This window comes from Pseudorca crassidens, chromosome 10, assembly GCF_039906515.1.
Source record: "Pseudorca crassidens isolate mPseCra1 chromosome 10, mPseCra1.hap1, whole genome shotgun sequence".
NCBI lineage: Eukaryota > Metazoa > Chordata > Mammalia > Artiodactyla > Delphinidae > Pseudorca > Pseudorca crassidens.
In genome coordinates, this window is record NC_090305.1 from 12,444,214 (window position 1) to 12,467,235 (window position 23,022).

Here is a 23,022-nt window from a genome sequence, read left to right on the forward strand (position 1 = left end):
ACCCAGTGAACCCTTAGGAAGGGGAGGGATTGGAACAACCAGATGAGTTCATTGTCCACTGATACCCAGAATGGCTTGGACTTTGTAGTGCTTCACAGGACCTAAAAAAAGGTCCTGTGATGAGGTTGGCTGGGATCACTATTGTCTCTTGACTCAAGGCCAAAATTTTAACCAGTGCATTTGATAAAGACCTAGAGAGCGTGCTTCTCTAGTTTGAGGAGGGAATGATAGAGGTCAAGCTGATTCAAAGTTACCCCTGACCCCCTCCTTGTCTACACCCAGTCAGTAGGGCTCTCATCCACTCACTGACCCTCTGCAAAGAAGGAAAGATTGATTGGCAAATTTCTTATTTTGTTGATTTAATGTAGTTGTTTAGGAAACGGTTAGACCATTATTTGGAAAGGCCTAAACAAAGTCATTCAAATAATTTATTTTGAGGCTTGAAGAATTCCCCAACCAAAAAGGTTTAGCCTAGAAAAAGTTAGAAATATAAAGGAAATTAAGATTACTGGAAATGCCATCTTTTTCAAAAACTTTTACTAAAGTATAGTTGATTTACAATGTTGTGTTAATTTCTGCTGTATAGCAATGTGATTCAGTTATACATATATATATTCTTTTTCATATTCTTTTCTATTATGGTTTATCACAGGATGTTGGATATAGTTTCCTGTGCTGTACAGTAGGACCTTGTTTATCCATTTATACATAATAGTTTGCATCTGCTAATTAATCCCAAACTCTTCATCCCCCTCCTTCTTGGCAACCATAAATCTGTTCTCTGTATCTGTGAGTCTGTTTCATAGATAAGTTCATTTGTGGCATATTTTAGATTCCACATATAAGTCATATCATATGGTATTTGTCTTTCTCTTTCTGACTTACTTCACTTAGTATGATAATCTCTAGGTCCATCCATGTTGCTGAGAATGGCATTGTTTCATTCTTTTTTATGGCTGAGGAGTATTCCATTGTGTATGTGTACCACATCTTTTTTATCCATTCATGTGTCGATGGACATTTAGGTTGTTTCCATGTCTTGGCTATTGTGAATAGTGCTGCTGTGAACATAGGGGTGAATGTATCTTTTCAAATTAGAGTTTTGTCTGCATATATGCCCAGGAGTGGAATTTCTGGACCATATGGTAACTCTATTTTTAGTTTTTAAAGGAACTGCCATAGTGTTTTCTATAGTGGCTGCACCAATTTACATTCCCACCAGCAGTGTAGGAGGGTTCCCTTTCCTCCACACCCTCTCCAGCATTCGTTATTTGTAGACTTTTTGATGGTGGCCATTCTGACCTGTGTGAGGTGATACCTCACTGTAGTTTTTTTTTGTTTTTGTTTGTTTGTTTTTGCGGTATGCAGGCCTCTCACTGTTGTGGCCTCTCCCGTTGCGGAGCACAGGCTCCGGACGCGCAGGCTCAGCGGCCATGGCTCACGGACCCAGCCGCTCCGCAGCATGTGGGATCTTCCCAAACCGGGGCATGAACCCGCGTCCCCTGCATCGGCAGGTGGACTCTCAACCACTGCGCCACCAGGGAAGCCCCTCACTGTAGTTTTGATTTGGATTCCTCTAATAATTAGCGATGATGAGCATCTTTTCATGTGCCTGTTGGCCATCTGTATGTCTTTGGAGAAATGTTTATTTAGGTCTTTTGCCCATTTTTTTGATTGGGGTGTTTGTTTTTTTGTTATGGAGTTGTATGAGCTGTTTGTATATTTTGAAAATTAAGCCCTTGTTGGTTGCATCATTTGCAAATATCCTTTCCCAGTCCGTAGGTTGTCTTTTTGTTTTGTTTATGGTTTCGTTTGCTGTGCAAAAGCTTACAAGTTTGATTAGGTCCCGTTTCTTTATTTTTGCTTCTACAGAAATGCCATCTTAAGATAACCACTGCTAATGTTTTTATATGTATGCTGCTAGACGTTTTCAGAGTTTACTCTTAAGTAGGGTTCTAGTCTCGTTCTTCCATTAGTATAGCTGTGTGACCTTGGGCAAGTCACTCAACCTTTCTGAGTCTCCCTCTTTGTCTTTCCCCACCTATAAAATATCAGCTTCAGGTTCTTGTGGTGTTTGAGTAGAAAAATGAAGTTTGTAACGATCCCTTGTTCGTAGCCGGTGCTTGATTCCCATTCCCTCTGCCCACTGCATGCTGACTTTTCTACTAAAATATGTTAACACTCTTGGAAAACAAGTAACCCTTGGAATATTTGCATGTTGTTTTTTAAAAACTCCGTGCAGCTACACATGTTCGTGTATGAAAGTAAGCGTGTCTGATTGCAGAGCTTTCCCCATACTGCTCTGCCTCCTGAGAACATGAAAGGATGCTTTAACCACTTTTGGAAATTACCTATAAATGGTAGTAGGGAGAGGACTCCTTGGCTGTAAAGCGTTATGTGACGTTGGGTTGCATTGGGTTAAACTGCAGTCCCGCGCGTTTGCTCTGCATTATGTTTCATAAATCCCACCACAGCACAATGAACAGACAAGGCCCCTATGTATGGCTTCCTCTCTGTGGCACATCACAAAGTCCTATTAACTGTGGACATTTTGGCCCATCCTGGGAGAAGACCTCATTTTCTTGGGGCCCCAAGAGCACAGACTTTCTGAGTCAGGCCTCATCGCTGACTACATGAGTGTGGCATTTTCAGAAGCCAGCACGAACCACCCTAGTAGTCACGAGCTAATCACTCACTAGTGAGTGAGCAAAAGACTTAAGGACACACTTTTGTGCGTGTGTGTGCACGTGAGTAACTTTTTTTTTTTTCTTTTGCGGCACGTGGGCCTCTCACTGTTGTGGCCTCTCCCGTTGCGGAGCACAGGCTCCGGACGCGCAGGCCCAGCGGCCACAGCCCACGGGCCCAGCCGCTCTGTGGCACGAACCCGCGCCCCCTGCATCGGCAGGCGGACTCCCAACCACTGCGCCACCAGGGAAGCCCCGAGGACACTTTTCTTAAAGTCAGATCATGTTAGGGACCTTTTTATTGGGAGCATGAGTTTATTTAATCTTTTGAGGTTATAAGTTTGAAACCCTATTGTGAAGAACTGGTTTAGATAAAAAGATAAAGCACTTTAAAAATAATGGCAGGTCAAGTGAAGGGCATGGAGGGGTTGCACCTTTGAAAGAGAAAGTAAATATGCTGGAGATTTGAAGCACCAGCAGGATCCACAGAGCCTTGACTGCCTTCACGTGAAGGGCCTTGGCCAGGTACCTTCTGTGGAGAGACTCTGCCTCTGAAACAATTGCTCATGAACCCGTGGCCCTCCAGGGTCAGGGAAGCCACAGGTGAATCATGTACTTGATCAAGGAGGAGATAATTGCCGTCAGTAAATATTCATAAAAGCCAGAGATTGAGCCTTCACACCTGCTTTTTGGTCAGAATTGCAAAGAAGCAAGGAAGCAGTATTTTGAGGTCTAGCTCCCGGAGGGACAGGGCTAAAAGCATATCGGAAAAGAAGGATTGAGTCACAGAGACCCACGTCCTCAGCTGGAGATGCTATTTGTAAAGTGGTTTGTCCCAGTTCCACGGAGACGCCCTCCAACTCCAGGGCCGCACGCACCTTCCTGCCATCATCACACAAGGTAGCCCGGGTGGCCTGGGTCTTCTGTGTCCTTCCCAAAGTGTGTCCCCCCTCCTGGGGACAGGCACTTCCCTCCGAGACCCGTTCTGGGCTCTGTCACGTCACGCCGGCCCCGAGCACTGCCCCGGCTTCCGGTGCCTCTGCTTCTTGCCTCTCCCTGCTGGGCAGGCTGCTACCCCAGGCCACCTCTCTGGCCTTTTCCTCCTCGGACCTCACACGGGCCACATTGCCAATAGGAGGTAAGCAGCCTGGTTATTTTGTGCCTCTTGTGCTTGTAAGAAAACACAATGGGTCTGTGTCCTAGTACCTTTGTACTGGGTCCCTGGTGTTGAAACATAAGCCCCACGGCCAAACCGTGCCGGGCAGCCCAAGGTGTCGGGCAACTCTACCAGGCACTGAACCAGTGTAGGGTCCTGTGTGGGTCCAGTGGGTGTCAGGAATGCATGTTTGACTTGGAGGTAACTGGATACCGTACAGGAAGGTGACTAAGAGACACGTGGAGTGGCTGGAAGTATAAAGGAGCGAATTCAGTGTCCTCTCTGGCTCATAAAGTACTTCCGCTTTTGTGCTAAATAAACGTCACTTCACACCGAGCAGCGGGGGAACGATGCCACTGAATGATGGTTATGTGGCTGGCCAGTGGCCAGGCGTGTTGAGCACGGGCTGGCAGAGGATGAGGTCCAGCCCCTGCGCCCTGCCCGCTCAGCAGTTCCTGCTTCTGCATCCCAGGAGGGGTGCAGGTGCCCGGGATCGGGGTGGGGAGGGGGACAGGCAGTGGGTGTGCAGACCTGAGACCGGACTGACGGGGCCTGGGGACCAGAAGGTGCGGTGGTGAGGGGAGCGTCGGGCCTTGGCCCTGAGGGTTGTGTGCTTGGCTGCAGGCAGGGGTGGGAGGAGGGGGCTGGACCAGCAGATGCCATCGAGTGCCCCCAGGGGAGGGGGACGGCCGGCCAGGCTCCCACTGACAGCCTCTCTTTGCTTTTTCCTTTTTGAAGGATGGAGGCTGCACGTGTCCAGGAGATGTCGCCAAAGCCTTTGGTAAGAGGCCACAGAGGGGGAGGGGAGGGAGCTCCCTGCAGGGGTGCCGGAAGGAGGTGGCAGACACGTTAGGAAGTTCAGGGCCAATCCTGAGTTTCCTCTCCGCCGATTTCAGCCCCTGATTGGCCCAGATCCTGGCATCAGTTTGGTTCCGGTTGGTGGCAGAGCAGGCCGAGTGCCCAGGGATAGATGGAGGGGTGTTGCCCTGTGGGCCAGGAGTGGGTGAAGTCATAGCCCAGAAATCACCACTGGGAAGGCTCAGGGTACCCGAGGAAGAGGACTGTATCGGGTCTGAGACACCGAAACTTCAGCGAGGGGGTCTTCGGAGCCTAACGTGGGGGACTCCTGAGGGAGGGACGGGAGCCCTAGATGCAGTTCCTCACCACAGGCTGAGGAGTCTGTGTCGCACCAGGGGCGGCAGCGTCTGGCTGTGACCCCGCAGGGCTGGGCCACGGCGCCCCAGCCAGGTGTTTTCTTGGGGAGGCACTGGGAGGTCCAGCATCTCTGCGTGCTGTGCTCTGAGCTGCCGCACAGCTGGGGAACCCCACCTGTGAGGTGAGGCCATGTGTGCTGGCAGGGACATCTCTACTGTTGATTTTTGTGCTGCGTGTACTTATTACTGATGGGTGTTCTGTCTCGGGCTCCCTTGTGATAGGGCACACGGTGCACCCTGCCCAAGTGGTGTTTGGACTCCCACTCCGGCAGCTTTCCCTCCCCGCGCTCCCCCAGGAAATGCAGCCACGCCTGTGGAGGGAGAGGGACCAGGTCGGGGCAAAATGCTGGTTAGGAAGGGCACGAGAGTGTTCAGAAAGGAAAATAATTGGAAGCCACTTCAAAGCATTGTTTGAGTGGATCTGTGCTCTGTGTTCCTGCTGTTTACATCTGCCCCTGGGGTTGTGGTTTTTGGGAGGCCTGGCCAGACACCAGTTGTCCTCTGCCCCCTTATAATCACGGCAGGGGGGCGGTCAAGGAGCCAGCAGTCGTGTTAGGGACCCTGCAGGGAAGAGTCTGCAAAGCTTGCTGCCAAGTAGAGAGGTCCTGGGCCTTGGTTGCCTGATTGCCAGGCCCAGGGGCCAGCCCTGTAGCCCCTGCCTTCCGTAATGCTGGACGGAAGGGACTGGAACACCTGATGCACGCCCCAAAGTCCTCTTGTAAATATTTAAGTGACCAGATGGAAGCAGTCAAGGTCACATTTCAGAGGATCCTGTGTTTGCTTCTCCTTGTCCTTCATCGTGATTACTTAACAGCATCTGTACGCTGATGTCCTCCTATTCTGAATATAAACCCTCAGTAGGACTCGCTGAGGGTGGGGAATAGTGACTGTTTCTGTTTCTTCCACGTGTGCCTTTCACTTTCCTAACAACTAGTTACTGCCCATCTCCCATGTGCCATGTGCTATAATAAACACTGAGGACACAGCAGTGAGTTAGCCCCACCCCGTTCCAACTATCCGTGGTCCTGATCCAACGTAACCTACGAAGGCAGTTTCAACACCCCAGTCTCCTGTGTACCTATCCTGGAAGTTTCATGTCATTTGGTGATTAATATGGGGTATTGTTTACTCTGGAAGTCAAATGTTTATCACAACAGAGGTGCAGGTAGAGTTTTACAGGATGTATACACGTGTGTGTGTGTATGTGTATGACGTGCATACTTACAGGTTTCTCTCCTTCACACCCAAGCTCTAGTGCAGGAGGTTCTGTCTGTTCTGAGGTCCCTTCATATCTACACTGTGTGAGAGTGCTGAGAGCTTCAGGTAGACCAGATGCCTGATGGGGACATGGCAGAGGAGTTACTGTATTATGTATGAGATTGGACAACATGCTGAGGTGCTGCCCAATTATTAGTGTTTCTTTGATTTTCAGAGAGTTAGACCTGTGGAAGGTGGTCATAGATAGGAAGTCATCAATAACCATTAAGGATTGTCCACTGTTATTAGCCACCCAAGCTTCAGTAGGCTAACTTGTTGCTTGGAGCTTCCAGTGCCCTTCTGCCCTTAACTTTTTTCCAAGTGGGGAGGCTGAGCTTTTCTCTGATCACAGCCAGGAGGAGGGAGGGTGAGTTGGTAGCACTTGCATCTTTCCGGAGCCGATTTTCTCTGAGCTCTTTTCTCTGCTGCTTCTTTTCGTCCCCACTTCGGAGTGCAGGAGCCGGAGCAGATTTTGTCATGCTGGGAGGGATGTTTTCGGGCCACACTGAGTGTGCTGGAGAGGTGATCGAGAGGAATGGACAGAAGCTCAAGCTGTTCTATGGGATGAGCTCAGAGACAGCGATGAAGAAACACGCAGGAGGGGTTGCGGAGTACAGGTATGGAGGGTGGGTGGAGTGGGGGTGGGCAGCGCCGTCACCAGTGAGGTTGCGTTCCCCGGCTCCTTACAGAAATGGGGTGGAAGTGGGTCTCAAAGACTGCGAGTCTGTTTATATTATAGTACCACAGGAAGGAGCTAGAACACATACATATTTCTTAATTAAGATGTTCAATTAAAGAAATAACTGTATGGCTTAATTTTTTTTTTTTTTTTTTTTACTGAAGTACAGTTGATTTACAATGTTGTGTTAGTTTCAAGTGTACAGCAAAGTGATTCAGTTATATATACATAGTCATCTATTTTTTTTCAGATTCTTTCTCCTTATAGATTATTACAAAATATTGAGTATCGTTCCCTGTGCTATACAGTAGGTCTTTGTTGGTTATGTGTTTTAAATATAGCAGTGTGTACATGTCAATCCCAAACTCCCAACCTATCCCTACCCCCAACCCTTCCTTCCTGGTAACCATAAGTTCATTCTCTTTTTTTTTAGATTTGCATGATATATGATTTGTCTTTCTCTGTCTTACTTCACTTAGTATGATAACCTCTAGGTCCATCCATGTTGCTGCAAATGGCATTATTTCATTCTTTTTAATGGCTGAGTAATATTCCATTGTATATATATACTCCACATCTTCTTTATGGAGTATATGGACATTTAGGTTGCTTCCATGTCTTGGCTATCGTAAACAGTGCTACAATGAACATTGGGGGTGCATGTATCCTTTCGAACCATGTTTTCCTCTGGATATATGCCCAGGAGTGGGATTGCTTGATCATATGGTAGCTCTATTTTTAGTTTCTTAAGGAACCTCCATACTGTACTCCATAGTGGCTGTACCAATGTACATTCCCACCAACAGTGCAGGAGGGTTCCCTTTCTTCCATATCCTCTCCAGCATTTATTGTTTGTAGACTTCTTGATGATGGCCATTCTGACTGGTGTGAGGTAATACCTCATTGTAGTTTTGATTTGCATTTCTCTAATAATTAGCAATGTCGAGAAACTTTTCATGTGCCTCTTGGCCATCTGTATGTCTTCTTTGGAGAAATGTCTGTTTACGTCTTCTGCCCATTTTTTGATTGGGTTGTTTTTTTCAGTATTGAGCCACATGAGCTGTTTGTAAATTTTGAAGATTAATCCCTTGTTGGTCACATATTTTGCATATTTTCTCCCATTCTGAGGGTTGTCTTTTCATCTGGTTTCTGGTTTCCTTTGCTGTGCAAAAGCTTTTAAGTTTCATTAGGTCCCATTTGTTGATTTTTGTTTTTATTTCCATTTCTCTAGGAGGTGGGTCAGAAAGGATCTTGCTGTGATTTATGTCAGAGTGTTCTGCGTGTGTTTTCCTCTAAGAGTTTTATGGTATCCGGTCTTACATTTAGGTCTTTAATCCGTTTTATTTTTGTGTATGGTGCTAAAGAATGTTCTAATTTCATTTTTTTACATGTAGTTGTCCAGTTCCCAGCACCACTTAGTGAGGAGGCTGTCTTTTCTCGATTGTATAGTCTTGCCTCCGTTGTTGTAGATTAACTGACCATAGGCGTGTGGGTTTATTCTGGGCTTTCTGTCCTGTTCCATTGATCTATATTTCTATTTTTGTGCCCGTACTATGAAGTCAGGGAGCCTGATTCCTCCAACTTTTTCTTTCTCGAGACTGCTTTGGTTATTTTGTGTCTCCATACAAATTTTAAGATTTTTTTGTCCTAGTTCTGTGAAAAATAGGGATTGCACTGAATACGTAAATTACCTTGAGTAGTATAGTAATTTTGACAATATTTATTTTTCCAATCCAAGAACATGGTATATCTTTCCATTTGTTTGTGTCATCTTTGATTAGAAAACATATCTTGCCTCTTTGAAAGTAGCTATAATTTTCATCCAACCAGGCTTTGCAGTGTTTGGGGCCCCAGAAAGGCAGTGCAGAGCAGAAGTACTTGGGGATAAGTTGGAAATGGAACTAGGGGTATGTGTGAGTAGGTATGACTCTTGTTCAACCAGCCCCGGAGGGGACCCTCCAGACTTCCAGGCCTTGTCCTGATAGAGCTGGTGTGGAGGCTGAGAGGAGTCAGGCTATAAGTGGCAGGCAGAAAGATGGGTCTCCCACTGCATATGATACAGGGGTGGGCGAGACCACCTCACAGAGGTCAGGCCTTTTGGGAAGAGTGCTGTGTGTCACCTGCAGTGGCTCCCACAGGACTCTTCCCTGCCTCTGGGCTCAAGCAGTTGACACAGGCAGTATTTTTAGGCATTTAATTATGTTACTGTGCAGAAGGGATGCTCATGTCTGCTTATCCGCTCCACTTGCATTTTAATTGTGTGCACGTGTGTTTTAAGACCGTTGTGACAGAATATACCCACTGTCTCGCCCTGCTCCATAGTCTGTCACTCCTTCTCATCAGAGTTTGCACTGATGACGAGCTGTGCATAGGACAGGAGGCCCTGCATCCTTAGAAGGATGGAAACTCAAGACTCCTGCAGATAGGTAGGGAAGGCCAGACCAGACTCGAGGGTGAACAGAAGCCAAGGAGCTGGGGAAAAAAAAATCCTCTCCTGTGATTTCAGCAGGGTTTAAACAAAAAAGAAAACAGAAGATTTGGGAGTATCAAGACTCAGTTCCAGAATTGGATTCAAATCTTAGCCAAGGAAGGAAAGTGCTGAAGTACCTTAATCCAGAGGCAGCCTGAGCCCTGTAGGCTGCATCTGTGTTTTCTCTCTCTAGGTCTGTCTCTGTCTGTCTCCCTCCCTCCCAGCACCTGATGTCTTCCTGAGAATGATTCTCCGTCTTTGATGTTGTATTTAATCAAGGCAGAGTTATTTATGCTTTACTAGTTCTTTCCCACTCATTACCCACTTAGTTCTCTTGCTGTCCTTGGGAGACAGATCAGAGCCCTTCATTTTACAGATGAGAAGACTTGGGCATCAACGATAAGTGACTTGTAAAAGATGCCATCACCACTTAGCAAAGAAGCAATGCTGAGGAACTGGAGGATGTCCAGTAAGCCTCGGGAAGGCCGTGGAAACCGCTTTTAAAAGATGAAAGGGCCATCACTTCAGGCACACGTGCACGTGTTGGTCTCTGGTCACAGAGTGCAGTGACGCCAGTCACCTTGGGTGTGGCCAGGGGCCGGCTTCGTGAACTTGGTGCTGTAAACCAGCCACTAACTAGGCCAGCCCTTGGTCTGCTGGATGGTTTAAGTTGCTAGATTTCACCCGAGGGTAGTCTCGCAGGTGTAGATTGCAATGCTCAAGAATTACTACGCTTTTGAAATTCTAGGTAATAACTTTTTGATCAAGAGATGCTACTTTTTCAGTTGAAGAGACCAGCTGAAGAAAGTTCCAGAATTTAGTTAATCGTTAAAATTTCCAGATGGCCTGACCCTTAGATGCATGGATTGGAGAGCTCCTTCTTGTAATGTCCCTCCTAAAGCAAGTCTGGATTGTATCTCCATCTTGCAGTAAGGGGACGTGACGTGGAATCAGCAGTGTTAGACTCAGCAAGGACAGATGTGCTCTAGTGTTGGTGCCACGTGCCAGCTCTTCTGAATTTCTCAGTGTCCCCCTGAAAACTCAGAAGACGCTAACCAAAGCCCTGCAGCCTACGGTGCTGAGAAAGTCCTTAGTTCTGCTCTGGTTCCACCTTTCAGGAGCCCCGCGCCACGCCCGGGACAACAGGCATAGTGATTTGTGCAGACGCAGGGTGGTGAGCTGGGGCCTGGGGGCAGGGGCACCCAACAAGGGCCCTGGGAAGACAGGCCGTGTGAGTGGAGCCACTAACCTTACTAGCAGAAGTTTCCACGTCACCTCGCGGTGCTTGACTTGTCCCTTTTCTCCATCCCTTCCCTCCTCCTCTCCGGCTTGTCCCCTGTGAAGGTGCTCTGTCTGACCCTGACTGGAGAGCTGGCAGGGGTTGGGGAGGGACGCTCTGGGCTTGTTCCGTTGTTGATCAGGGAGAGCAAGCAGGAGAGACGCTGGTGGGCAGTGGTCAGGAGGTCTGTTCCGCTGTCCCGTAGGTATTCTGGGGCTCTGGGTCAGTTGGAGGTGTGTGTACAACATGAACAGAGACTGGAAAGGCGGGGCCGGTTTTCGATGGGGACGGAGTAGTGCACACTGCTGGGGAGGACGTCGCCCTCCGGGGTGACGGTCCGGGTCTGTGACTCTTCCAGGGTTGCTGACGGGCTCTGGGCAGCCAGCAGCGAGGTCACGCATCTTGGGTAGGAGGAGTGCCTTCCTCTGAGATGCTGGCCTGACCTGTGTGGCGTGTGCAGCAAGGCCGATGCGGGCGCGGGGTTGGAGGGTGGCGTGTCGCTGCCCGAGTGCCTTGGGCTACGGCTGGGAATCCTTCTGGCCGGCTTCTTAAGGGAAAAGAACCAGATTGAAAGAAAAAACCTCCCTTTTTCTTCCAGAGCCTCTGAGGGCAAGACCGTGGAAGTGCCTTACAAAGGGGACGTCAAGGACACTATTCTGGACATACTCGGAGGACTGAGGTCTACCTGCACCTACGTAGGGGCCGCCAAACTCAAAGAGCTCAGCAGGAGGGCGACGTTCATCCGGGTGACCCAGCAGCACAACACCATGTTCAGCTAACCTCGAGATCAAGGACGAGACGATCTCCAGCCACCAGAAGCGTCTGCACAGGCCTGCTTTCCCATCCCCCTCCTCCTGTGACGGCAGAGGTTCCGGCTGATCCCAGAAGCAAGGCACTTCCTGGGTCAGCGGTTGGCGCTTAGCTGCCCAGAACGTGTAACCTCCTTGTTAAAACTAATACTCACGCCTTTTTCTTTTCTTTCCTTTTTTTTTTAAGAAAATGGTTTCACTTTAATATAATGCTGTGAAGACTTGCCTGCGTGCTGGAGTCTGCATTTGCAGGACCAAGTGGTCGGGGGAGCTGGGGGGTTTTCTGCCTTCTTCCCACGCTTGGCTTTTGGCAGTCAAGGTACCTGGGGAGGGGAGGGCGGGAGGGGAAGATTGAGGGGAACCACAGCTAGAGGAACCGGCATCCCCTCCATCCAGCTTTCGGTTGCTGGAAAAGAACAAAAGCAGTTGACAGTTGAACCTGAAGAATCTGATTCCGGCAGGTACCCCCACGGTGCGGTGACGTGTTTCCACCACCTTCCTTGCACGTGCCTTTTGGGAGCAGGTCCTCTATTGCTGCTGCTTCTAGGAAGCTGTCCCCGTCCCGGGTTTTCATTTGGTTTGTTTTCCCCCATCTCTTCCCTCTCCTCCTCCGTTCTGGCTCATCGGGTTGGCCTCTCGAAGACAGAATATTATTTTGACGTTCCATGAGATCTTTTATTGAAAGGTTATCCACTGAAAAGTTGGCAGGTAGAGAGTCCCACTGGAAAGCAACCAAAACCTTGAGCAGTGCCTTCCTAAAAGGCACTGGTTTAAAATCTGAGCTAGAACCGTTCCCTTGTCACGGTTTCCAGGAAGGACCACTGGGCACTACTGTATAAGGGTCTGTTCATTGGTGACAGTGGTACTTCCTTGGAGAAAGGACCCGTGGCCTTGGCAGGGCTCCCACAGCAGTCCACTGTGACACTTGTCTAAACCGTGAACACGGATGAATTGATGACGCCCGGCCACTTCTTTTGAAGCATTATTTGAATATTAGGACCGGGAGGTGTATGCAGCCCAGGGTGTTTTACTTTATCTCCTTTTAAACGAGGCGAAAGCAGCAGATACGGGAGTTAAATGTTCTCTGAAAAGACAAGCGACGGCCCTGGAGCAGAAAGGAGCCACACACTCCTGCTGCGTAAGAGCGAATTAATTGTCCGATGTCCATGGTGACTGACACCGTGTGAGGAATCCAACCAAACCACGGCACTCCAGGAACTTACAGGGCGGAGTTTAGTCTCAGAAGAGTACCTTTAAAGGTCCAGCAACTTGAACTCTGTTGTAATGCTTTTTGCGCCTCAGTCCATTCAGAATACATCTTATACTTGTAGAAACACGAACGGCTACACACTTGAGATGAGGGTGTAGAGGATGTGGAACATCAAGCAAGATGTGGGGCATTGCTGGAAGCACCCCACCTCTTCTGTCTGCTTGTCTGAGGTGTAAGCCCCATGCCGTTCCTGTGGAAGACGTGTTTGACACTTGAGCCCTCTAGTGTGTTAGCTGCAAGAGATTCATTATTTGCAAAATAAGGGAGAGAAGTGGAGAAGTCTTAAGTCCATTAAAATGGACGAGCAGTAAGTAATAAGGAAACTTCCAGAATGGCATCGTTCTCCAGGCTCCTGGTCTTGGCTTTTGGGGGTCACCTTCTCCCATCAGGCTGGAGCACACGACGGCACCCCTTTGGGCAGTCCTCTCCACGGTGATGGGCACCTGCTTGATCCATCTCGTGCAAAGATTTTGCAGACTACCTGCTCTTTGTTTCCAGGAAGGCAGGTCCCTCGCTCACCTGGTTTTTAGGGGAGCGAAAACGTGACTGACTGCAGAAGCCAAAACCTCATCAGGATCATTTTGAAGCAGAGGTTTCACTTCTAAGGGCCCCTTACCCGCTGCAAGTTCATCTCTTGCCTCTAGTAGCCGTGGGCATGGGGGAGCCTGCTGACTGCAGGGCTTCCTGTGCAGGGGTGGGTGCCAGTGACTAGGTGCCGTTCACCTTAGGCGCCTCCACCTGTGGGCTCCTGCCGTGCTTCTGGTGGTTTCCAGGTCTGCCTCGTTGCAGCATGTGAAGCCAAGGCTTTTCTCTAATCAGTATGACTGCTTCAGGTAAGTCTCACAGCTACTGGACCCCAAACTTGTCAGGACCTTTAGCATCTAATAGTAAAACAAACAGCAGGGAAGGCAGCGGTTCAGCCCGCTTCGCCAGACTTGCCCACGTCTGCCCAGAACGCTCTGGAGGATGAGGACCTGGGCAGCCTTGTCTGGGTTACAGGGCTCAGCTCATCACTGCTAGTTTACACACCAACGTTCTCTCTCTCACACACTAGCATTCACAATGCGTTGGAACCTCAACTCTTAAGTCCTAAAGGAGAGTCCTGGTGAGATGTCCCCATCCGTGAAGCAAGAAGGCAGTAACAGGAAAGGAGTTACCCGTCCCTGCCTGGGCTAAGCGACAACTCTGGATTTAATGCTGAGAGCTCTCTTCCAGCTCTGCAAACCCTTAGGGCTGGAAGGATTTGATAGCCACGTGTGCAGATGCGGGCAGGGGGCTTCACCTGCTTGGGCCCTGGAGGAACTAGTTTCTGGGGCAACTGCTGAGCCTCATCTATCTGAGACTGGGCACCGTGCAAACCTCTGAGTTTCTAACAGGGATGAACTACAGGAAACACGAATGAACTTTCCACCTTCAGACAACTAACCAGTGTACAGCAAAACTGTACAGAAATGGATGGATAATGCTCTGTGAGCCAACAAAGATGCCAAATACTGTTGAAAAACAAAAGTTACCTCATCTCTTACAAACAGCAACGCTCAGATAGGAGGAGTAAACATGAACGGAACCAGCCAAGACATCAGATGTTGAAATGATGCCTTTTATCATTTATCATCTGAGGTCTGATTGACATCAGATGCCTTTTATCTCAGAATCTCCTCTCAGGCAAGACCAACAACCCTCTCCCCACCCCCAAAATTAGTAGGAAAGGCAATGCCTCACGTCACCCTCTCCACCGCACACCTACCCAGTGATGACAGCAGCTTAAGTAAGAGGGAGGAATTACGACCATATCCTCAGCCTCGTCTTCCTCCGAGGACCTAACACAAGGCAAAGACACATTTGCAATTGGCACTGTTATTTTATTAGTACGAGTATACTGAAACAATAAACTTGTACTGGTATACAGACAATTTATTTAAAACAATTTTGTTCAAATTTTGAATCAAACATTGTTTTATTATAATAATGAAATAATTTCTACCTAGAAAACCTGCAAGCACCGTCAAAGAAAGGGACCATAAAATTCAATAAACAGACTCGAGTGTATCCTACAAACAGACACACCACGATTAGAAAATAGAATATGAACTCTTCCATTGTTTTTAATATTCGTTTTAAAAAAGCTAGTGCAAGTACAATATTTTACACTGGAATTACAGAGAGTATGCACGCATATGGAAAAAAGTTCTCCTGTCATGATAGAAGCTCTTAACTATGTATGCACTTAAAATTTTCTTTTCAATAAGGTGCAAAACATCATTCCTTCCCTAGTTCTCCTCTGTACTGGCCATGTCAGTCTGATAGTGCCCTCAGAGGTCTAGTGTCTCTTTTTCCCTTGGCCGGTGGGAGGCGTATGATGGGGAGGTTGGTGGGTCGTGAGCTGATACTAAAAAATGCAACAGTGTGACTCTCAGAGATGGCTCTGGGACCAGGACCCCACTGGCTAGAAATTAGGACTCTCATCTTAACCGAAGGCCACCACGAATACTGGCTGGGCTCAGCTGGAGCCTTTCAGCTGACACTGATTTGGGTTTACAGGGAGCAGTGAAGGCTGAGGAGGAAGAAACCTCCCCGAAAGGCCAAAAGGGCAGTTATTCACAGAACTGAATGCACAGGTATCAAGTTTAATGTTCACTGACTAAAGAATTCACCCCACTCCTGGACCGGATGATTTACGAGTAGGTGGTTCACGTAAGAAGCAGAGGAAACCTACACACCCAGCTTGGTAACCGCTCAGCTTTGCTATTCCAGAGGACAGAATGTTACCTCGGCAAGGATGACTGTAAACAGCGCTTCCAAAGGGGGCCTTCAGACTGGCCATGGAAAAGGAGACTGGCTCATCGGCCATCCCAACAGCAAACGAACAAACTAAAGGGAAAGAAAACTTGGGTGAAATCTCCAATTATCTGCAGTGGAAGACTGGAGTCCTTTCAGATAAGAAAAGTGACGGGAATTCTTAAGAGACTGTTACTGTATAGATACTACCTATTGGCCAGAAAGCACTTAATTTTAATACAGCTGAACCATCTGTATGCGAGTCATGAGGATATGAAAAACTGAAGCTGCTGTCCCCTCCCGCCATCGTACAGGTAAACGTCAGCTACCAGAAACGTCGCATGTAACGGTAAGGGAAGGGCTGAGATTCTGAATTTAAGAATTAAGAGGGAGATTTGCTCAGTATCCCCCCAGCTGTCCAGTTTCTGCTGGCTAACTTGATTTCTGGACAGAATATGACTTCTGAGAAGTTGCTCCACATTTATTTTGGCCTCTTAATAGTAAAGAAGAAATCAAAACCAAAGTAAAACAAGGCATTTCAACTGAAATCCTTGTTTTACCCCACCCCCCCATTGAACTGAGGTGTCGGGGGGAAAGAAGGCTGAACGTTTTTGTGTGTGTGTCCTCGTGATGAGTCCTGTTTTCTTGGTAGCTAGGATCCCTTGTTACAAACACTTCTTGTTCAGAATTATATTCTTTGGGTTTACTGGAACAGGAAGTGCTGAAAATGTCAATCATCATCTCTGAAGAAAAAGGAGTTGCAATGGCTTAAGAGTTTAAGAAAGGGAGCTCAGAGAAGTACTTTCGGCATAGGAATGAACAGTATTCTCAGATTGCAGAATACAGAGTTACTCTCCCTCAGAAGAGGGTTCTATGTAACAGAAACATAGAGGAAGCATAGGTATAGTTGAAGAGCCTTTTACGTAGTAATTCTTCCAGGCCATAACCATACAAATCTGATCATTTAGACATGACACATTTCTATATACAAAAAAAACATGTAACTTTCAACCTTTATGTTTTTTTTTTTTTACAAACAAGTATGAAACTCATTGTTTCAACAGATCCATATCTTTCAAACACTGAATGAATCATTTCGACATTCATTTTTCTTTTGTGCAATTTTTAAAAACATTACCTGTACTCCTCAAAGTGAGTGCTTCAAAGTTTTTTTTCTTCAGCTTCTCAAATTAGGTGTACATTAAAAAAAAAAAAATCCCACAAGGTATAGTGCTACAAGAAAAGATCCTATCAGTAAGGTAACATATTTGAAGCGAGGTCATCTATGTAAAAGAAATCTCAGCTCCGGAGTAGAGGTGTGCAAACAGTTTGGAGTTTCCCTATCAACAGAAACACAACACTGTCCATGGAAAAAAAGAGGAAACCAACCCAACACAATGGCATATGCATGTGCTTTATAAAAAAGTATATTCTCTGTATAGTTATTACTGGATGTGTTCTTAAAATTCTCTATTTCAGAAATTCTGGGTCGAAAACAAGGTGGAAGCAAAGACCTCCACTTCACTTTAAAAACCAAAAAGCGTAATTCCCTTTGCTTTCACATCACCCCGAAGAAGCTGGATTGGGCCACAGAGACCGCTGGCCCTTTTTACACCTGGGATCATCTCGGGTGACTAGGAGATAGGAAGTGCAAAGGGTTTTAGGAGAAAACAGACCATGGTTTGTTGAGCTGCCTGCAGTTCATGAAACAGTGGCCATGACAACCAGCACAGCTCAAAAAGCCTGGCCTTCAGTCCACAGAGCTCTGCTGCTTCACCCAGATCTGAAATAGCATGGCATTAGTGTCTTCAAAAGCATTTGAGATTCTTTTTCTCTCTCTATGAAATAGGTTTCCTTAGTAGTCACAGATGTTAAAGGGTATTATCAATTGTTTCCTTAAAAAAAAAAAAAAAACAAAAATTCCAAAGCTACACAACAAAAATAAATTTTGGCAACGTATTTCAGTAAAGATCAAACTATGTGCAAAGAGTGGATTTTATGATTACTAGGAGCTACTGTTCATCTCGAACATGCAGCATTATATTGCAATCTATGCAGTATCTAAGGAGAAATCCACAAGATGCAGGAAATCCAAACATTCCTTGAAGTTGTACATCCCTACTCCAGAAGAGTCAAAGTGCTGCTTCTGGACACATCAGTGTACCACACACACGCCAGCCCCGTCCCTGAGTTAGAGGTGTGAAAGGTTCCGCAGAGTTCCTTAGAGGGGAGAAGGAGGGGTGCTGCCACTTCCCGGTGGGGGACAAAACCCAACACACTCACCTAACAGAAAACACAAAGGGTCATGATTCAGAGTGAGAAATGGGATTGACGACAGCAATGAAAAAAAAAAAATCATCCCAAAACAAACTGGGTGAGTTGGAAAAGACAAAAAAATTGACCAACGTAGAAAATTATCCTGAACGTCCAAATGAAAAAGCAATTTTGGATTTCCACTTTAAAAGATTTGAGGTAAGTGGCATCCATCTCTATCCCCACCTCACCCCCAATGTGGCCCAGACAAACTGAAATAGTTCTTACGTTAAAACATTCTAAGGAAGGAACAGTCATTTTATGTACTTAGAGATCCCTATAAAGAGAGGTTCATGTTTGTTGGTTAGTTGTTATTTTTCCTTTTCGCCCTGACTAATTTCTTGGCGATTGTGCTCCACTGTAAACGCAAAAGGCCTGCTGTTACTAGTTTCAAAATGGAAAACAGGAGAGAAGAACGAGAGACGGGTTCAGTAAATATTGCGAAGTGGACACGGTACAGAGGCACGTGGCTGATCCTCGTGGGCTGCGCGGCACGGAAGGGTTTCCATGCCTGTCATTGTTAGGTTGGCTACGCAGGCGCAGTGACAAAGGCTGCTCTGGGGGCCTTGGGGCTCGCCAGTGTCTGCAAACAAGAGGAGGCCCCTGTCCTCTGGATGTTCTATTTGAAGAGAGAGCTGCCACAAAGGAGTGGTGACCACTGTTCACAGGTGGCCCCTTCCGTGGCCACCGGCCGGACGCTTGGAAGGCGCGCACACGGCGGGCCACGCTTCCTGCCCGCGCCCAGAGGCTCGGCTCGAAGTCTCAAGGACACAGACCTGCCCACTCGCGGAAAAGATCGTGGAACATGGGTTGATCCTGGCACTATTGCTCCAGAGTGCGCCTCAGAAAGGACTCTGTCTCCCTCCCGTCTGCACTGCACATTCGCTACTCCTCGTGGTGACGGGGGAAGTGCCCTTCTCCCCTTCCACCTCCTTCGCTTTGCTCTTTCTGCAACAAGGCGGCAGACAGGGCTCCCGAAAGAAAGCTCCCTGCCCCAGGATTCGGCATCCGCAGCGGGGCAAACGCGCAGCAGGAGGCCCTCCCCTTCCTGGCTCCTTCCTTCCAGCCCTTCTCTGGCCAGAACAGGAAAGAGGGACCGAGTGAGGAAAAAGCCAAAAGGGTCTGAGCTTCCTCTAGAGCACACTGATCAGACTCTATTGGCACGGAAAGTATTGCACGTGCTAAAGAAGAAAGTGAAATGGGACAATGTTTAGAAAGAACCAATTATTTGATAATTCCTATACCTGAAATAGAAGCACAAAAACGATGATGATGTTCCTATTGCTCCAAACCATGTTATGTTTTCCCATTTTAGTGTTGGAGGTGTGGATCCAGTTAGTTCGATACTCGAGAGAAGCCAGAAGGTGGTGGGTGTTTCTCTGAGTCCACATGAGTTGCTGTAATTAGTGGTACTGATGAGGACAAAGTCTATAATGGCAGCCCCATATTCCTCTTACCATCAAAACAAAAAGAAAAACAAAGCCTAATAATTGCAAGTGCCCTGAGCAGAATATATGGAAGATTAAGCAAGTTCTCTGAACAGAGACATTTAAAAAAATACAGCACTAAATAAGCAATATGACTGCAAGAATGGACTCACCCAGCTCTCCGCTAGCATGCTGAGAGGGTAATGAAAATCAAAGAAAGTCAAGGACTGGATCTAGCTATTCTAAACCTATTCCAATGTTTTTGGTACACCCCAGAAAATGGTTTGTAAAAATCATTAGTTCTGCTGAGAGCTAAATGTGAATACTAGATAGCCAAAATGTGGGTTGACATTAGAATTTTTTTTTAATTGGTGAAAAATGGAAAAAGTACTATTCTCAATGGTAAAAGAAAAATCAGGTATTTGTTCAGGTAAGTTGCAGCCATTCCAAGTAAGGATATTTAAAAATTTCTCCCTCCTTATAAAACATTTTTTTTTAAAGCACTTTAAAATGCACACTCAAAACCCACAAACAATATTTCAGATCTCTGGGAATAAAAGGTTTCAACTGTGAAATACCCTTTTCTGGGTTTGTACCAAACATTAAATCTTGAATTGATTTCAGATGGAAAAATAAAAGTCATTCTGAAAATAACATCAGTAACAACAACAAAGTAATCGTTTTCTTTTAAAAAAAAAAAAAAACTTGCTCACATACATAAACGTCTTTATGGAAAACTCTCTCAATGAATCTGAAGAAAATTCTCAGAGTTGTCCTGCTAAGACCTGGTTTTATGTGACAGATGCGGTAAGAAGACCAAAATGAATTCTGAAAGTAACATAACCTTATAAAATGGCCTAGAGTTTAGGCAGGTTAGAAAGTAATTTTGCTACATTTATTTATGCTCGTTCAGTCCCCCAAACCTTTCCCACAATGTTATTGGATAAAAACTGCAGGAATATCACACAAATTATAAACTCAAGATGTGCAAATCGCAAGGTTCTTTAAAAGTTCGTCTTAAAAAGAAAAACACTGGACAAAAGTGAGTATTCTTTTTTCCATCCCTTTCCTCTCAGTTCCTCTGCCAGCTCTGCATATGCTTTTAATTCCTTCTCAAACATCAAAGTGAAGAGTGCCTCCTGTCAGGCTGTACTTGGTGGTCATTCATTGTCACATACTAGTTCAAAATTCACATTCATCCCATTAAACCACATTGAAACTTTCAACATCTTGCTCCGTGAGAAACTCTGCAGAGCTGAAATGTAGTTACAGTGTTGAAAAAAAAAGAAAGCAACTTAGTTTTTCTTCCCAAAGAGTTTAAAGTGAGATACAGTACTTGTTGAATGAGAGACCAAGATGCTTGGTAATAAAGTGTGAACAGTATTTTAAGTGCTTAGAGATAGTAATATATATGCTCATCTTCAAAATCTAATTCCTCACGTCACACTGGAATCTGAAAAAAGTGGCACCCGAGTTGTCCATAGTCATGAACTATAAACAGTACTAGAGTTAAAAGACAGAAGATTTGCAAACCCAATGCGAAGAGCTTCCGCGGCTCTCTTGTGTCTATCTCTTGGGAGTGAAGTCAATGCGATTAACCTGATTGGTTTTCCTAACACTGCACAGAGACCAGGGTGGGTTTCACTCTCCGCCACCCCTGCTGCCCACCCCCCGGGTGCGGAGCGATGGCAGCGGGGGCTGCCCTGCCCACCACGATGCCCTGGAGACATCACTGCACTAGTAAAGCAGAAACGAAATCCCATATTTAAAAAAATATCAGTGCAGTCAGGCCCCATGGGGGGAATATATATCTCTATGATTAAAAGTCGCTTTTATTGTAAAATATGTTGGAGGAAAAAAAATGTTCTTTTACACGGTTAGTTTTCCATCTGCTGTCTGACGGCCTCTCTGGGATGCCCTGAACCTGGGGTCCTGATGCTGATTTTGCACGTGAGAACCTCATGAGGACATTCCCCTGGACCTCCAATCCCGTGCTGAGAGCAAGAGAGAGCGAGGCAGAGAGAAAGAGACCCTCACCTGCCGTGGCACCCGGGCACCCTCACTTGCATGCACGCACGCACCCCCTGCAGCCCGTTGTCCTGAAACCGGGAGAAGTCGGCACCCCATGGGTGCATCTGCACTGCTAGAAAAGGCAGGCACCGTGAGGCCACGTTCATTTCCACCAGGACGCCTGCCCCAGCCCCTGCCTGCCCACCCCACTGAGAGACACGCGTGGAAAAAGCATATGCACCATCTCCTGCCCAACCCCCGCTGTAACTCTAAGGACAAGGTTATAACAGAACCCTAAAGTAAGAGGATAACATGTAAATACTGTGTTATTTAGCCTACAGTACAGTAATCTGGATACAAATGATAAAGGAGGGCCAGATTTCCTTTCCCCACACGGCCTCTACTTGCCTACATTAGAGCGGCCTTCAATGCAAATCTTAACCTCCTGAGAAATGAGAGAAGGCTTAGGAAGAGTCAAAGGTGGCTCGTCTTCCGACTTCTCCAGTTTGCGGCTCTCCGGCGCCGACCACCTCCTCTTCCTCGTGGCCGCGGGCTTGCTGGGTTCTATTTTGGTGAGCAAGGGCACGGCAGGCAATCCAATTTTTTCTGGAAACTTCAGTTCGCCATTCTCAGAGAGCATCTGGGCACTTCCCTGATTGATCCCGTTTTCCTGCTCGGCGTACCTGTGTCTACTGCCCGCGAGGCCGTCGGTCTTTGAGTGCTTCAGCAGGACACTGGCGGGATCCACGGCCTGGCCCTTTTTAACAGAGCCATTCTTCAGGTTCTTGAGGGTGAGCGAGATACAGACATCCCCAACGGAGAGTTTAGAACACGGCAAATCAAAGAGCTGGCTGGTTCTCTCCGGGCAACAGGATGACCAGCCCTGTCCAAACACAAAAAAAGGATACTCTACCAAAACTTCCACGCTGACCTGTGGGAACAGTGAGAGACAGGGAGAGGGAAGGGAAGGAAGAAATGAAGACATTTTATTCTTGTTTTATTGTATACATTACACGTACACAGACATACATACGCATAGGTGAATGGCAAAAAATAAGACTCAGTTCCCCAAACCTCCTCCACCAACAGATGCAAATGAGGTTCTTAACTTTCTGCTGTACCTGTACTTACCATATATAGATGTTGGGTAGAAGCCGGTAGAAGTCCATTCAGTATTCAAAATATCGTTTTACTGTGTATCCTCTCTACAGCTGGTCTCCATTAAAACAAGTCAGTGGAGCCCCAAGGATGACAGAACACCTGCTTAGTGTTCGGCACTGGGCTAGGCGCTGCACGTGACTCAAGCCCAAGATATATTCTTGTGTCTTATTAGCTCACCGGACAGATGCTATTCTCGTGTATAACAGGGCTGAATACGGATCAGAGTTAGATTGTATTTAAGCCCCATAAGGCAGGCACTTATGTGCTCAGCACTGTGTCCCTGGCCCCTAAAAGAGTACCTGGCACATGGTTGAAACTTAATATTTACTGGATAAATGAATGCGTACTCTTGGAATTTAGGGGGAGCAGAATCAGGGAGGGCTGGAGAAAGCAGGGAGGGCTTTCCCAGGACCCCAAGGATGGGCAGGATTTGGAGGGGTTTGAGGGTGAAATGAATACAGACAGCTCAAGGGCTTGGCCCATCCACATGGGCAAGCCCCAGGTACTCAAATCAG

At 46.9% G+C, this 23,022-nt stretch overlaps 2 protein-coding genes and 1 long non-coding RNA gene across 13 annotated transcripts in view; 1 reads left to right on the forward strand and 2 right to left on the reverse strand.

Annotated features, from left to right (window-relative positions):
• Positions 1 to 11,772, forward strand: part of GMPR (guanosine monophosphate reductase) — an 83,420-nt gene extending 71,648 nt beyond the window's left edge. For all 3 annotated transcript variants that reach the window (XM_067752059.1, XM_067752060.1, XM_067752058.1), the window contains 3 exons: positions 4,579 to 4,621; positions 6,769 to 6,928; positions 11,338 to 11,772. In XM_067752059.1, the coding sequence (XP_067608160.1) occupies positions 4,579 to 4,621; positions 6,769 to 6,928; positions 11,338 to 11,518 (384 nt within the window). In that variant the 3' untranslated portion in view covers positions 11,519 to 11,772. The remainder of the gene's footprint in view (positions 1 to 4,578; positions 4,622 to 6,768; positions 6,929 to 11,337) is intronic.
• Positions 11,382 to 15,468, reverse strand: LOC137231592 (uncharacterized). The gene is made up of 2 exons (XR_010946682.1): positions 14,566 to 15,468; positions 11,382 to 13,699 (listed from the first exon to the last, which is right to left on the reverse strand). It is a non-coding gene; the product is annotated as an uncharacterized lncRNA (long non-coding RNA).
• Positions 15,469 to 16,559: 1,091 nt separating this feature from the next.
• Positions 16,560 to 23,022, reverse strand: part of ATXN1 (ataxin 1) — a 395,170-nt gene continuing 388,707 nt past the window's right edge. For all 9 annotated transcript variants that reach the window (XM_067752049.1, XM_067752054.1, XM_067752055.1 and 6 more), the window contains one exon: positions 16,560 to 22,277. In XM_067752049.1, the coding sequence (XP_067608150.1) occupies positions 21,747 to 22,277 (531 nt within the window). In that variant the 3' untranslated portion in view covers positions 16,560 to 21,746. The remainder of the gene's footprint in view (positions 22,278 to 23,022) is intronic.